Here is a 16,553-nt window from a genome sequence, read left to right on the forward strand (position 1 = left end):
CTGTCATTTTCCTGCAGCCATTAACATTTTTCCTCCTCAGATAATGATCCGGTTCCCTTTTGAAACCTCAACTGAACCTGTATCCACGCTCAGGCAGCGCATTCTGGAGCCGGACGATTCCTTCCGCTGCCATCGTTTCCTTTACCTCCAATCTGCATCCTCTGGGTCTCGACCCTTTCACTAATGGGTAAAGTTTCTCACTATCTACTTTGTCCAGACCCCTCGTGAATTTGAATACCTCAACCAAATCTCTTCTCAACCTTCAGTTCTCCCAAGTCCCAATTTCTTCCATCCATCTGTTCAACTGAAGTAAATATTTGGTCAGGTGACGATACCATTGGGCTGGATTCTCTGCCCCGAATGCGCCACATTTATGTTTCACCCCGCCGGCGGGATTGTCCGTTTGGCCGGCCGGCCGATGGGGTTGCCCGTTGTGGGGCAGTCCCACGCCGTCGGGAAACCCTCGGGCTCCCGGCGAAATGGAGCATCTCGCCGGTGGATAATCCAGTCCCATGTACTTCTCGCTCTTCATTTCAATCGCTGTCACATTCCTTTCCTCTCTTCCTGTACCTGACTGAACTGATTCACCTCATTTCCTTTCCCATCGTCGCTCTGTTTCTTTCTCAATCCTTCCGTCTCTGGGGAAGGAGCCAAGACATGTGGTCTGCTTAGTCCCAGATGTCCCATTGTCCTCAGTGCACTATTATCAGCCCCACTTCCATCAAGTCATGACGTAAAGATGTTCCATCTGAATGGTGCGGGAACAAGTCTAACTCTCAGTGTACACAGCGGGTTGTGTCCACTTCAGATGGGCCAAGTTTCCATTCTGTCAATCAAAAGCTGCTAATTGATTCTTATGGAAGTGGATTGAGGCAAAAGCGTTAGCCCCTCGCTAATAGCGATAATTTAACATGGCTTTCTGTAGGTTGCATGGCGTTATGTGGCTTTGTGCAGGATTTTTGGAAAGCCTCTCTGTGTTTTGACGCATGCAGAGATTCCACAAATGCCTCCTAAGAATGATTGATGGTTCATTTCTGCAAACTGAGACCTGGACTCTGACAGACAGTCAGGAGAAAGTTCCTGCTTCTTTTTAAATGTCAGACCTTGTTCGTGTCAATGTGAAATATGTCTGTGCTGCATAATTCATCCCATTTCATTTCAACCAGTCTGTGTGAGAATCAAACACTCCCAAACCTAGAAACACCAGGTTTGGAACTGAGTTAACCATTCTCGACACTGTCCCATTGAACACAACCTCTCCCTCGTCCTCTACACCAAACGCTCCCAGGACAGGTACAGCACGGGGTTAGATACAGAGTAAAGCTCCCTCTACACTGCCCCCATCAAACACTCCCAGGACAGGTACAGCACGGGGTTAGATACAGAGTAAAGCTCCCTCTACACTGTCCCCATCAAACACTCCCAGGACAGGTACAGCACGGGGTTTGACACAGAGTAAAGCTCCCTCTACACTGTCCCCATCAAACACTCCCAGGACAGGTACAGCACGGGGTTAGATACAGAGTAAAGCTCCTTCTACACTGTCCACATCAAACACTCCCAGGACAGGTACAGCACGGGTTAGATACAGAGTAAAGCTCCGTCCACACTGTCCCCATCAAACACTCCCAGGACAGGAACAGCACGGGGTTAGATACAGAGTAAAGCTCCCTCTACACTGCCCCCATCAAACACTCCCAGGACAGTTACAGCACGGGGTTAGATACAGAGGAAAGCTCCCTCTACACTGTCCCCATCAAACACTCCCAGGACAGGTACAACACGGAGTTAGATACAGAGTAAAGCTCCCTCTACACTGTCCCCATCAAACACTCCCAGGACAGGTACAGCACGGGGTTAGATACAGAGTAAAGCTCCCTCTACACTGCCCCCATCAAACACTCCCAGGACAGGTACAGCACGGGGTTAGATACAGAGTAAAGCTCCCTCTACACTGTCCCCATCAAACACTCCCAGGACAGGTACAGCACGGGGTTAGATACAGAGTAAAGCTCCTTCTACACTGTCCCCATCATACACTCCCAGGACAGGTACAACACGGGGTTAGATACAGAGTAAAGCTCCCTCTACACTGTCCCCATGAATCACTCCCAGGACAGGTACAGCACGGGGTTAGATACAGAGTAAAGCGTCCTCTGCACTGTCCCCATCAAACACTCCCAGGACAGGTACAGCACGGGGTTAGAGACAGAGTAAAGCACCCTCTACACTGCCCCCATCGAACACTCCCAGGACAGGTACAGCACGGGGTTAGATACAGAGTAAAGCTCCCTCTACACTGTCCCCATCAAACACTCCCAGGACAGGTACAGCACGGGGTAAGATACAGAGTAAAGCTCCCTCTACACTGTCCCCATCAAACACTCCCAGGACAGGTACAGCACGGGGTTAGATACAGAGTAAAGCGTCCTCTGCACTGTCCCCATCAAACACTCCCAGGACAGGTACAGCACGGGATTAGATACAGAGTAAAGCTCCCTCTACACCGTCCCCATCAAACACTCCCAGGACAGGTACAGCACGGGGTTAGACACAGAGTAAAGCTCCCTCTACAATGTCCCCATCAAACACTCCCAGGACAGGTACAGCACGGGGTTAGATACAGAATAAAGCTCCCTCTACACTGTCCCCATCAAACATTCCCAGGACAGGTACAGCACGGGGTTAGATACAGAGTAAAGCTCTCTCTACACTGTCCCCATCAAACACTCCCAGGACAGGTACAGCACGGGGTTAGATACAGAGTAAAGCTCCCTCTACACTGTCCCCATCAAACATTCCCAGGACAGGTACAGCACGGGGTTAGATACAGAGTAAAGCTCTCTCTACACTGTCCCCATCAAACACTCCCAGGACAGGTACAGCACGGGGTTAGATACAGAGTAAAGCTCTCTCTACACTGTCCCCATCAAACACTCCCAGGACAGGTACAGCACGGGGTTAGACACAGAGTAAAGCTCCCTCTACACTCAACCAAGACACAGCCCTCTACACCGTCCCGCAGCAACTACCCGCCACCACCTGACAGCTGAAAAGCAACAAGGCCTCCAGCGCAGATGGAATCCCCGCTGAAATGCTCAAATACAGCGGAGAGGCACTCTTGACATGAGTGCACAACCTCCCACCCTTGTCTGGAAGGAAGAGAGCATGCCGGGAGATCTTAGGGACAACGCAATTGTAATTTTCTTCAAGAAAAGAGACAGGTCCGACTGCGGAGATTACAAAGAGATTTGCCTCCTTTCCATCACGACTAAGGTCATCGTGAAAATCCTCCTCAACCACCGCCTCCCCATGGCTGAAGATCTCCTCCCTGCGTCTCAGTGCGGCTTCCGCCCATCAAGAGGCTCAATGGACATGATCTTCAGTGAGCGACAAATCCAGGAATAATGCAGGGAGCACCACCAACCTCTGTATATGGTCTTCGATCTTGGAAAGGCCTCTGACTCTGTCACCATGAGGGATTGTGGAAATTCTGCCTTAAATTTGGCTCTCCACAGAAATTCGTCACCTTCTCCACGATGACATGCAAGCCGTGATCTTCATGAACGGATCCACTACAGACCCAATGGAAGTGCAAACTGGGGTCAAGCGAGGCTGCATCATCACATCAAGTTCTTCCCCCATCTTCCTCGCTCCACCCCATCACTATGAATCTTCCCGCTAGAGTGGAGCAAATCTACAGAACCAGCAGGAAACTGTTCAACCTGCAACACCTCCAGGCCAGAACCAAGACACCCCACGTTCTGTCGTCGAGTGGCAATACGCAGACGATGCCTGTGTCTGCGCACACTCAGAGGCTGAGTGACAAACCATCGTTGACACATTCTCCGAGGCATAGGAGAAAACATCCAGAAAACAAAGGTTCCCTACTAGCCTCCCCTTGCTACTCAATACTGCCCCAGACCATCAAGATCCATGGGGAGCCCCTGTACAAAATGGACCATTTCCTGTACCTCGGGAACTTCCTATCGGTGCGAGCAGACATCGACAATGAAATAGACCCAAATGCGACTTCGGACGCCCGAGGAGCAGATTGTTCTAACACCGAGGCCTCAAACCCAACACCAAGCTCATGGTCTACAGAGCAGCTTTGGTCCCCACCCTCCTATGTGCATCAGAAACATGGGCGGTGTACAGCAGACACCTCAAATCCCTGGAGAGATATCACCAACACTGCCTCCGCAAAATCCTGCAAATCCATTGGTAGGATAGACGTACCAACGTGAGCGACCTCTCCCAGGCCAATATCCCCAGTATCGAAGCACTGGTCATGCTCGATCAGCTGCGATGAGCGGCCCACATTGTCCATGTACCTGACACAAGACTCCCAAAACAAGAGTGTTACTCCGAGCTCCGCAATGGCGAGCGATTACTGGACAGGAAGTGCTATAAGGACATTCTGAAAGCCTCCATAAATAATTGACACGTGGAAATCGCCTGCCTTAGACTCACAAGCTGGAGAAGAAGCATCTTTGTGTGCGCCAATCACCTTGAACGTCGCAGGATGGAGCACACGGAGGACAAGCGTAAACAGTGGGAGGAGAGCGCGGAATCCAGAGCATCCCACCCACCCACCTCACCAAGCGCCACCTGCCAAACCTGTGGCAGAGTCTGCAGCTCCGGGATTGGACTGTTCACCCACCGCAGAACCCACCCCCTGCTGGAGTGGAAGCAAGTCATCCTCGACCCTGGGGGACTTCCCAAGAAGAAGAGGAGGTAATGTTGATCCCTGAGCTGAGCATCAAGCATCCCCACAAAACAACCCCACCAACCAACAACACCACCCCCCTTGCATACGCAAAATCAACAAGAAGAATCATTGCCACGTCTGGAACATCACACACCTCCATTTCTACCTCAGCGCCTCCACCACTGAAACCCACAATCATGCCTTTGATTCCTCTAGATTTTACATCAATACACTCGTTTTTGGGCATCCAGTTTCCAATGAACACTATCGACTAAACTCAACTGTCTCAAACTAAGACCCACTCACCCAGTACCATATCTACAATAACCTCCATTGCACCTCCAATAAAACTTAAGTTTAAAATCCTTGTCCTCATCTAACTTGCCACTGCCCCACTCTCACCCTACCCCCATCATCCCTACTAACGTCACATGTCCCTGAAGCTCGCCTTGTGTCCCTTCAGCAACAATATTGGAGCCTCCAAGTAATTCAAACATTTTTCTTTGGAGCTACCTCCCTCAAACTCTTTCATTTCCACCTTCAGAGTCTTCCTCAAAACCCAACCATCCAACCTCATCATCGTAACCTCTCTCAATCGGGCTCAGTGTCCGGTGTCATTCCCTAGCTCCATCTGGCAAATGTCCTGGAACCTTTTGTTATACATATATATGCTAATATGGGCAGGGAGCTGGGAGGCAAAGGAGGATCCTAAAGAGGAAAGGAAGCTTAGAGAGCAATTGTGTAGCAAGGGGCTGTGGTTATGTTATTAGAGTAGCAAATTAATCCAGTTCAAGTCCCACCATGGGCCTCAACCTCAGCCTCTCCCTTATTTTTAAGAAATTGCTGGATTTTTACAATAATTGCCCTTTAAATTCAATGCGGAAAGGTAGGGATCATAATTAATAGAGCAAGGAAAATATCCCATGATTGAAAGGTGGAGCAGACTCGATGGGCTGAGTGGCCTAATTCTGCTCCTATGTCTTATGGTCTAAGGACTCTTTTAATGATGTGCAAACGTAAATATCGCTGAAAGGAGAGACATATTGCCAAAGCTTTTCCTCTTGCACTCATCGGGACAAACACAAGAATACCAAATTTCAAACAATCATAACAATTTATATTTGAAATTTGGCATTCTAGCATTTGTCCTAATGATGTAAAAAAAAAAGTGCTTCAGCAACATATCTCTCTTTTCATCAATATTCAAGTTCTGTACTGCTAAGCAACGGTTTGATATTATAATGGGGCTGGTATGGCTCAGTGGGCTAGACAGCAGGGGCGGGATTCTCCCCTACCCGGTGGGGCGGGCGGTACCCGCGCCGAGGAGTGGCGTGAACCACTTCAGCGTCGGGCCGCGCAGAAGGTGTGGAATCCTCCGCACCTTCAGGGGCTAGGCCGGCGCCGGCGGGGTTAGCGCCGTGCCAGCCGGCGCAGAAGGGCTTCCTCCGGCCGCCGTGAGTTGGCACATGCGCGGGAGCGCCAGCGTGTGCTGGCGTCATCCCAGCGCATGCGCAGGGGGATTCTTCTCCGCGCCGGCCATGGCAGAGGTTGACAGCAGCCGGCGCGGGGGGAAAGAGTGCCCCCACGGCACAGGCCCGCCTGCGGATCGGTGGGCCCCGATCACAGGCCAGGTCACCGTGGGGGCACCCCCCGGCGCCAGATCCCCCCGCGCCCCCCCTCCTCCCTGAGGACTCTGAAGGCCACCCATAGAGCCAGGTCCCGGCGGCACGGACCAGGTTTGATTTACGCTGGCGTGACCGGCCGAAAACGGGCGGCAGCTCGGCCCATCGCGTGCCGGAGAATCGACGGGGGGGGGGGGGGGGGGGGCGCTCTCAGCGGCCACTGACCGGCATGGCGCGATTCCTGCCTAAACCCCGGCGCCGGCGAATTCGGCAGCCGGTGGCGGGGTGGGATTCACGCCAGCCCCCCGCCGATTCTCCGAACTGGCGGGGAGTGGGAAAATCCTGCCCCTGATTTGCGGTGCAGAACAAGGCCAGCAGCACGGGTTCAATTCCCGTACCAGCTGAGAATTCTGAATTCTCCTTCAGTGTACCCGAACAGGTGCCGGAAGGTGGCGACGAGGGGATTTTCACAGTAACTTCATTGCAGTGTTAATGTAAGCCCACTTGTGACAATGAAAGATCATTATTATTATAATGATTATGAACCATCATTTTTTCTGTCCCGGAGAGGAACCAATTTAAACAGAGGAGTCTCATCCCTTTACATAGTCAATTGTTGTGAGAGATTTTAAGATTGGAAATCCGATCATTCTTTCTCTCTCTTTATTTCACTTTCTGCACTCGGTTGGACTCTAATACGAATGCTGGGTTTTATTTCTAAAGGAACATAATTGAAAAGTAGGGAAGTTCTGTTAAATCTGTATCAAACCTTGATTAGATCCACATTTGAGTGCTGCATGCAGTTCTGGTCACCGTGATATAACAAGGATATTGAGGCACTGGAGAGGGTGCAGAGTAGATTTACAATGGATAATTCCAGAAATGTTTGGGTTTACCTATCAGGAGAGGGTGAACAGGCTGGCTCTCTTTTCTCTTGAAAATAGGAGGCTGAAGGATGACGGAACATAGGTTTCACCTGATGCAAGGTTTTGATAAGATTGGGTTCAGAGAGAGTGTGTCCCCTTGAGGGGAAGAGCAAAACTAGAGGCCGTCAATATCAGGGAGTTCGCAAGAAACCCAATCGGGAATTTGGAAGAAAGTTCTTCATGCAGAGAGGGGTCGGAATGTGGAACTCGCCACCACAGGGAGTGGTTGAGGCAAATAGTGTAGATGCATTTCAGCTCGTCAACTATATGAGGGAAGAAAAGAGGTATGACGGTAGAGGTAAATGAGGGAAGGTGGGAGGAGGCTTGAGTGGGGCATAAACACCAGCATGGGCTGGTTGGACCGAATGGCCTGTGTCTCTGCTGTATCATGATCAGCCATGATCTCATTAAATGGCGGAGCAGGCTCGAGGGGCCAGGTGGCCTACTCCTGTTCCTAGTTCTTATGTACATCCTGTGTAACTCATACAATATCCTCCCCCGTCAGTCCTCATCTTCCTTCTCAATCTTAACATCTCAGTGATAAAGAATACTGACTGTTAGTCCTGTTGTGTTGGGTGTTCTGGATCCGTGGAACACATACAGGTCACCAACACTTGAAATAGTGCAACACTCTTTTATTGAATCATTAACTGTTTAACATAGTCTAACTGTGGGTTAACACGATACTAGCTTTAACTAAAGACCTTTGCCTTGTCCGAACCAGTCGATGCACTCAGCACATGGTGAATGCCTGTGTTACAGGCTGTGAGCTCTGTCCTCCTAGCTAGCTGCAGCTCGAATGAGCGGGAACTCTGATGCCCCCTGGCTGCAGCTGGTTGTAGCTTCCACAAAACACTGAAAAGATAAATACACGCTCTGCGCACAACCCACCTTCCTCAGTTGTGCGCGCAGTTTTCGATTCGCTGTCGATCCCCTGAAACTCGTTGAAATAGGGGCGGACTTTCATCTCGTAGGTGATGCCCTTCTTCAGGTTGTTAAGGACTGCGCTCCGCTCGGTTGGCACTTTGACCTCCTGCACTTTCCAGGACGAGGGGCTCGGGAGACCAGAGACTTGCCGGAACACCACGCGGTAGCCCTGGATGAACTGCGACTGGCGGTCGACCTGTGTGGAACCAAGAGAGGAAGCGGCTAGTTTCCTTAACACTGGTGCATCTGTCCATCAGCATTCAGAAGGAGGAATAAGGAGAGGCATTGCAAACTCAAAGGTACAACTTTAAACGGGGTGCAGGAACGACGATCCCTTGGGGCATATGAGCACCTATCTCAGAATGTGGCATGGCAAGTTAATGAAACTGTGATAGAGGCTTTTGGGATCTTTGGTCCCATAAGATGAGGAGTACGTTACAAAAGCAAGGAAGTTATAAACACTTGGTTAAGCCTCAGCTAGAGTAATTTGTCCAATTTAGGATAATAATAATCTTCATTATTGTCACAGGTAAGCTCACAATAACACCGCAGTGAAGTTACTGTGAAAACCCCCTCGTCACCACATTCCGGCGCCTGTTCGGGTACACAGAGGGAGAATTCAGAATGTCCAATTCACCTAACAGCACATCTTTCGGGACTTGTGGGAGGAAACTGGAGCACCCGGAGGAAACCCACGCAGACACGGGGAGAATGTGAGACTCCACACAGACAGTGACCCAAGTCGGGAATCAATCCAGGGTCCCGGCCGCTGTGAAGCAACAGTGCTAACCACTGTGCTGCCGTGCCTCCCGAGGAAAGGATTGCAAAGGCTTGGAGAGGGTTTGAGAGGGAAAAAGGGAAAATTTCCAGTCGGATGGGGAGTGGAACTAAATGGATAGTTCTTTGAGAGGTAGAGCGAATGGCCCGCTTCTGTGCTGTAAGAGTTATGTTTCTATGATTATAATTCGAGACAACAGCAGACTGGGCCCAAATTGCAGCAGGTCTCACACAAAGGAGATGTGACCTCGCTTTTACCTAAATCACCAGGAACTCGGAGGCCCCGAAGCCAAACAATGACACAGAAAACAGGAGGAGGCAATCGGCCTTCAGTGTCTGCGTCAACTCTCTGACAGAGCTATGAATCCCACTCTCAGCGGTCTCTCCCCATAGACCTGCAATTTTGTGTCATCCCTATTCAGCTTTTTATTCAATTCCCTTTTTGAAAGTTCGATCTGCTCCCACCAACTTTTCAGACAGCGCATTCCTGATCAGAGCAGCTTGTTGGGTAGCCTGGAACCCCCTCCCTAGCAGCACAGTGGGTGTGCCTACACCTCAGGGACTGCAGCCGTTCAAGAAGGCAGCTCACCACCAACTTCTCAAGGGCAATTAGGGATGGGCAATAAATGGTGGTCTACACAGCGATGCCCACATCCTGCGAAAGAACAAAGAAAGAATCCCTCTCCCCTTTGGTTCTTTTGCCAATTATCTTAAAGCTGGGTCCTCTGGTTACTGCCGCACCTGCCGCTGGAAACAGCTCCTCTTCATTTACACCTTTAAACCGTTCAAGATTGTGAACACCTTTACTGCATCTCGCCTCAGCCTTGTCCGCTATCACGGCATTTGCAGCCAGGCTGACCAACTGCGCTGCATTTTAATGGATTGTCCCTTACTTTGACCATTTTTCCCAGTTTGGGGAGACCATATTTCCAAGACATCCTGCGGGAGACTGATCCTAGGAGACCCCAGGGTGCCTTCGAATGAGTCCCAGGTATACGGTGTAATCGATTAGAAGGGCCTCACCACTTCCAACGAGTGTGGTACACACGCACATACACACACACGCACATACACATGCACACACATACACACATGCATCCATACACACGCACACACATACATATGCATACGCTACTCACACACACACACTCACACTGCTCACAGACACACACACTCGCATGGACACACATACACACACACATACACACCGCACAACCATACACACCTATCGCCCTGCACCTTCTAAACCCTAGATCAGAAAATCTTATTCCCAAAGTGCCTGCATCCTCTGATCACAGATCAGTGACAGGCCAGATTAAAGCTGTTTTCATTGTTACATCAAGCACCCTTGCAATCTAAATCTCTGGCAAGCCTTATCTTAAGGACAGCAATCTTCTTCTAATGCAATGAGATCCATCGACTTCTCCCCAAACACAAATCCACCTGGTTTCTTTCATCGTTACATCAATAGCCGGCACTCCTTTTAATGTTCCTGTCATGTTCCTCCTCCAGCCTACATTTATCCTCCCTGAATTGCCATCGACGACCATGGAACTCCTACTCTACGAACAGTACGGTGCATTTAAACAAGGCTCCTCACACCCTTCGGACATTTCAAAGCATTTTACAACTGGAAAAATGCAGTCGCTGTTGTAATGAGGGGAGGTCGGCAGCAGATTTTCTCCCCCCAGCAACCCCCCACCCCCCACCTCCCTTCTCAAAACCCTCTCAGAATCTTATATGTCCCAAAGAGATCACCTCTCATTCTTCCAAACTCCAGACAATTTCACAGCCTCAGGACAGCCAATAGAGCGTATTCACCATTGTAAAAACATGGCAGCCAGTTTGTGCACAGCAAGATCCCATACACAGCAATGTAAAAATGACGGCGTCAACTGTTAGTGATGTTGGTTAAAGAGCATAAATGTTGCTCACTGCACCAGGGAGAACTCTCCTGCTTTTGGAAGTAGGACCAGAGGATCATTAACTACCAGGTGTGAGGGCTCACAGGGTGGAACCTCCCATCCAGAATCGGGCACCTCCGACAGAGTAGCACTCGGCCGAAACTGCACTCAGGAATTTCAGCGAGGATTTTGTGTTCCGGTTGCCTGGAATGCAACGAGCACCATTAACCTACTGACACCAAAATTAGCGTGCTGCCCACAGAGCCAGGCCTGACACCTACTGGAGATAAACAGCGGTCAACGAGTGTCAGAGACTTGCTTTCAGTAATATAATCAGGCGCTCACCGTCCATGTGACTTGGATGCTGGACGGTGTGAGGACAAGTGGGTTGTGGAGACGGACGATGACTTCACCAAGCTCCCGCTGTACTTGCCTGTGATCCACACCTTGTGCTGGTGGGCTGATATCTGGAAGGAAAAGAGAAGAAGAAAATAGGTTTTGGGACAAGTTCACAAAAGGCTATATCTGTGGTGAAAGAGGCAGAGTTAATGTTTCAGGTTAATGACTTTTGATCAGAGGTTGTAGATTTGAGATATATTCATGCGATAGCCCAGCATGTCTCCTCGACACCCTCAAAGGAATCGGACCACAGGCTGCCTTCATTCCGCATACACATTAACACACTGACAAAAACCTTCCACCAGCTTATTCCAGAGTCTATTCATTGGAGATGTGAATCAGTGTAGCAATAAAGTATACAGACCACTACATTCCTGACTTTCTTTCATCTTAGCTCCACCCCGTGCTGCTCCCGTCCGGGGAGTGTTTGATGGGGACAGTGTAGAGGGAGCTTTGCTCTGTATCTAACCCCGTGCTGTACCTATCCTGGGAGTGTTTGATGGGGACAGTGTAGAGGGAGCTTTACTCTGTATCTAACCTTGTGCTGTACCTGTCCTGAGAGTGTTTGATGGAGACATGCAGAGGGAGCTTTACTCTGTATCTAACCCTGTGCTATACCTGTCCTGGGAGTGTTTGATGGGGACAGTGTAGAGGGAGCTTTACTCTGTATCTAACCCCGTGCTGTACCTGTCCTGGGAGCGTTTGATGGGGACAGTGTAGAGGGAGCTTTACTCTGTATCTAACCCGTGCTGTACCTGTCCTGGGAGTGTTTGATGGGGACAGTGTAAAGGGAGCTTTACTCTGTATCTAACCCCGTGCTGTATCTGTCCTGGGAGTGTTTGATGGGTCAGTCTAGAGGGAGCTTTACTCTGTATCTAACCCGTGCTGTACCTGTCCTGGGAGTGTTTGATGGGGACAGTGTAAAGGGAGCTTTACTCTGTATCTAACCCCGTGCTGTACCTGTCCTGGGAGTGTTTGATGGGGACAGTGTAGAGGGAGCTTTACTCTGTATCTAACCCCGTGCTGTATCTGTCCTGGGAGTGTTTGATGGGTCAGTGTAGAGGGAGCTTTATTCGCTATCTAGTCTGTGTTTGGGAGTGTTTGATGGGACATCCCTTAACTCAAACAATAAAAACATTACTTGGGCTCACTTTCCGTCACTCAACAGAGTAACACTTTGAACTCTTCAAAACAAATTTCCAGATAGACAGTCTCTGGCATTTCTCATTGACTTTTATTTCACAGAGCCAATCGGGGGCAACAATTTCAGGAAATAAAAGGAAAATCAATGTGGAATGTGAAGAAGCACCATGATAACAAATAGAGCTTCTGCCAATCAGCACTTTGAGTCTAACAATGACACAGACTGTAAGTGTTCATGCAGACTTTAGCTATGAGTGGCATGGTGGCACAGTGGTTGGCATCACTGCCTCACAGCTCCAGGGACCCGAGTTCAATTCTGACCTTGGGTCACTGCTGTGTTGAGTCTGCACGTTCTCCCCGTGTCTGCGTGGGTTTCCACCGGGTGCTCCTCTTTCCACCCACAGTCCAAAGGTGTGCAGGTTAGGTGGACTGGCCGTGATCAATTGCCCCCTAGTGCCCAGCGGTTAGGTGACATTGTGGGGTGTGGGCCGGGGTAGGGTACTCTTTCAGAAGGTCGGTGCAGGCTCACATGGCCTCCTTCTGCACTGTAGGGTTTCGATGATTCTACTGTTGTTGGTGTCTGAAAGTGTTCATGCAAGCCTACTTGCGACAATAAAGATTATTACGATTATTATGTCTCCCACGCTGCCGAATGCTCCCTCAAACCTGGGGAAAGCCGCAATTTCCCCTTCTGACTGGAATGTTCTGAAACCCGAGCTTGGCATCAGCTAACTCTGACCTACTGATCCTCACTCTAATTCCTTTGGGTCTTTGTCGTGTTCTGTCCCATGGGCCTGATGGGGAACACTTCATGTGGGCTACTGAACAAAATAATGAGTGAGACTGATTTACAAAGGAAGTCATGAATAATGTACCAGAATTTCTGAAAAACACAACTTTTAGTGAAGGTGAAGGAAATTAGTATTAGTGAAGAAATGGTTTTAAGAAAATGAATGTGATTGAAGGCGTGTAAATCTCCAGGACCTGATAATCTTCATCCCAGAGTACATAAGGAAGTGTCCCTCGAAATAGTAGATCCATTGGTGGTTGTTTTCCAAAATTCTTTGGACTCTGGAATGGTTCCTACAGATTGGAGGATAGCGTATGTAATCCCGCAATTCAAAAAGGGAGGTAGAGAGAAAACAGGGTACTATTGACCAGTGAGCCTAATGTTGGTAATGAGGAAATTCCTGGAGTCCATTATTAAGGATTTCATACTACAGCATTTGGAAAGCAATAGTGCAATGAGACAAAATCAGCGTGGATTTACGAAAGGGAAATCATACTTAACAAATCTACTGGAATTCTTTGAAGATGTAACTGGTAGAATTGATCAGGGAGAACAGGGGGATGTGGTATATTTAGACTTTCAGAAGGCTTTTGACAAGTGTTCACATAGCAGATTACTGTGTAAAGTTAAAGCGCATGGGGTTGTGGGAAGTGTTTTGAGATGGACAGAAAGCTGGTTAGCAGATAGGAAGCAAAAACTTGGAATAAATGGCTCTTTACCTGATGGCAGGCAGAGACCAGTGGGGTACCGCAGGGGATCTGTGCTAGGACCCCAACTGTTCACATTATATATTAATGATTTGGACGAGGGAACTAAATGTATTGGCCGGGATTCTCCCAGCCCGCGCCGGGTCAGAGAATCACTGGGGGCGGTGGTGCGCGAATCCTGCCATGCTGCTCCGACGCCAATCACGGCGGCGTAGTCGCCACGGCGCCAGTCGGGGCAGTTGAAAGCGGCCAACGCGGCGATTCTGCGCGCTCGATGTGCCGAGTGCATGCCGAGTCCCACCGGCGTGATTTACATATGGTCATACCCGGCGGGACCTCAGCGTTCTGGCTGCGGGGGCCGCCCTGGTAGCGGGAGAGGGGGGGGGAGCCGACTCTGGGCGGCACCTCCATGGCCAGACCCGAGATCGGGGCAACCGATCAGCAGGCGCACTAATTCCAGGGGAGCCCATGCTCATCCACGCCGGGCCCCTGTAGGGCTCCGCTATGTTGCCCGCGGCCGGCGCGGAGACGGCCGTGGTGCGCATGTGCAGACCCACGCCGACCGTGGCGGGCCCGCCTTTGGCGCCAGAGCAGCGTATAGCACTCTGGCTCCGTTCTCGCCCCTGAGGACGGGGAGAATGATTGGGCCTGGAGTCCCGTTGACCCCGGCATCGCTCGCGCTGGTTTTGACACCCGCGTCAACACTTGCCCGGGATTTTGGAGAATCCCGGCCATTATTTCCAAATTTGCAGATGGTACAAAGTTGGGTGGGAGGGTGAGCTGTGAGGAATATGCACAGATGCTTCAGTGGCATTTGGGCAGGCTCAGGGTGGGCTTATACATGGCAGATGCAGTATAACGTGGAGAAACGTGAGGTTATCCACGTTGACAGCAATAGGAAGGCAGATTATTATTTGAATGGATACTCAGTGAGGCTTTGGTGTCCACATGCATCAGTCGCTGATGTAAGCCGCATGGTGGTTAGCACTGCTGCCTCACAGCACCAGGTACCTCGGTTCGATTCCCGGCTTGGGTCACTGTCTGCGCGAAGTCTGCACGTCCTCCCCGTGTGTGCGTGGGTTTCCTCCGGGTGCTCCGGTTTCCTCCCACAGTCTAAAGATGTGCAGGGGAGGTGGATTGGCCATGATAAATTGCCCCTTAATTGGAAAAAATTAATTGGGTACTCGAAGTTTATTGGAAAAAAAGAAGAGCGAGAGCAGATCTCATAGAAACTTATAGGGCTGGATTCTCCGAGCCGCCGTGCCGAAATCGCGATCGGCCCGCGGGCGGAGAATGGGCACCCGCGAATTGCGCATGCGCGAACTACGCGGCGCGGGTAGGGGGTCATTGACAGAGGCCCCCTCCCTCGATTCTCCGAGGAAAACTGGCCGAGTTCCCGATGGCGTGCTTCTAACCATCTATCGTCCGCGGCCGCCCTGGTGGGGGGCGGGGGGATCGTTCACCGAGGGGGTGGGGGGCCTCACAGATGGCCAGGGGCGATCGGGGTTCACGGACCCGCGGGTGCGCACGATCTCGGGGGGGGGGGGCCTACATTTCTGGTGCCGCCCCACGGGCTGAGTCCACCATGTCCCACGGGGCGGCTGCTGCTGGACACCGCCGTGCACATGTGCCGACTCCCGACCGGAAGTGCGGGGCCCCGTATCCGCAGCCAGAGCTGCGAGGAGCACTCCGAGGCCCTGCAAGCCCCCTGCAGGTCGGAGAATCACTCTGGACTTTCTGGCGCTGGCGTGGGGACATAGCCCATTATTGGAGAATTCCGCCCTTAAAATTCTACCAGGATTAGACGGGAGATTCGGAAAGAATGTTCCCGATGGCGGGGAGTCCAGAACCAGGCGTCATAGTTTGAGGATAAGGGGTAAACCTTTTAGGACTGAGGTGAGGAGAAATTTCTTCACCCAGAGAGTGGGGAATCTGTGGAATTCGCTACCATAGAAAGTAGTTGAGGACAAAACATTGTGTAATTTCAAGAAGGAATTAGATATAGCTCTTGGGGCTAAAGAGATCAAGGGATAGGGGGGAAAGCGGGATCAGGGTATTGAACTTGATGATCAGCCATGATCACAATGAATGGGGGAGCAGGCTTGAAGGGCCGAATGGCCTCCTCCTGCTTCTATTCTGACTTGCCCCGGTTTCTGTGGGATCGCACCTGCTCTTTATTTGGTCAGCAACACAAGATAAGGATGATTGGTGTGTCGGGCGTGCTAATGTGCAACAGAACGTGTGTCAGAGTTAAAGGAGAGGTGTCTCCTTTTTGGATATCGTTACCTGTACAAACCTTCTCCTTTGTGACCCTGGTTTTCAAGTTTTTTTTGGGGGGGGCGGGGGGAACAGATGGACAAGTAACAGGAAGGAAGAGCCAGTTCTGAGGAAGGAATGAGGTTTGGGGGTAGGGGGGTTTAAGGAACAGCAGCAAACTGAGAACACAGCGAGGATAAATCAAAATTCAACATTGCAGAACAATGACTTAGGTGGAGTGGATATACTGGTAAACTTTGAATTTAATTTAACTATTGGACATACATAAGTACAAAATGTAAATACATAGGCACAGAGCATATGGAGTGTAGTTCTACTCAGTAGAAGACGTGTGAAGAGATCAGTTCAGCCAATAAGAGGGTCATTTAGG

General features: G+C 50.4%; 1 protein-coding gene across 18 annotated transcripts in view; it reads right to left on the minus strand.

Annotated features, from left to right (window-relative positions):
- Positions 1-16,553, minus strand: part of robo2 (roundabout, axon guidance receptor, homolog 2 (Drosophila)) — a 1,628,477-nt gene that overhangs the window by 103,613 nt on the left and 1,508,311 nt on the right. For all 18 annotated transcript variants that reach the window (XM_072513070.1, XM_072513078.1, XM_072513075.1 and 15 more), the window contains exons 13-14: positions 11,213-11,334; positions 8,151-8,382 (exon numbers count right to left, since the gene is read on the minus strand). In XM_072513070.1, the coding sequence (XP_072369171.1) occupies positions 8,151-8,382; positions 11,213-11,334 (354 nt within the window). The remainder of the gene's footprint in view (positions 1-8,150; positions 8,383-11,212; positions 11,335-16,553) is intronic.

This window comes from Scyliorhinus torazame, chromosome 8 (genome assembly GCF_047496885.1).
Source record: "Scyliorhinus torazame isolate Kashiwa2021f chromosome 8, sScyTor2.1, whole genome shotgun sequence".
Lineage (NCBI taxonomy): Eukaryota > Metazoa > Chordata > Chondrichthyes > Carcharhiniformes > Scyliorhinidae > Scyliorhinus > Scyliorhinus torazame.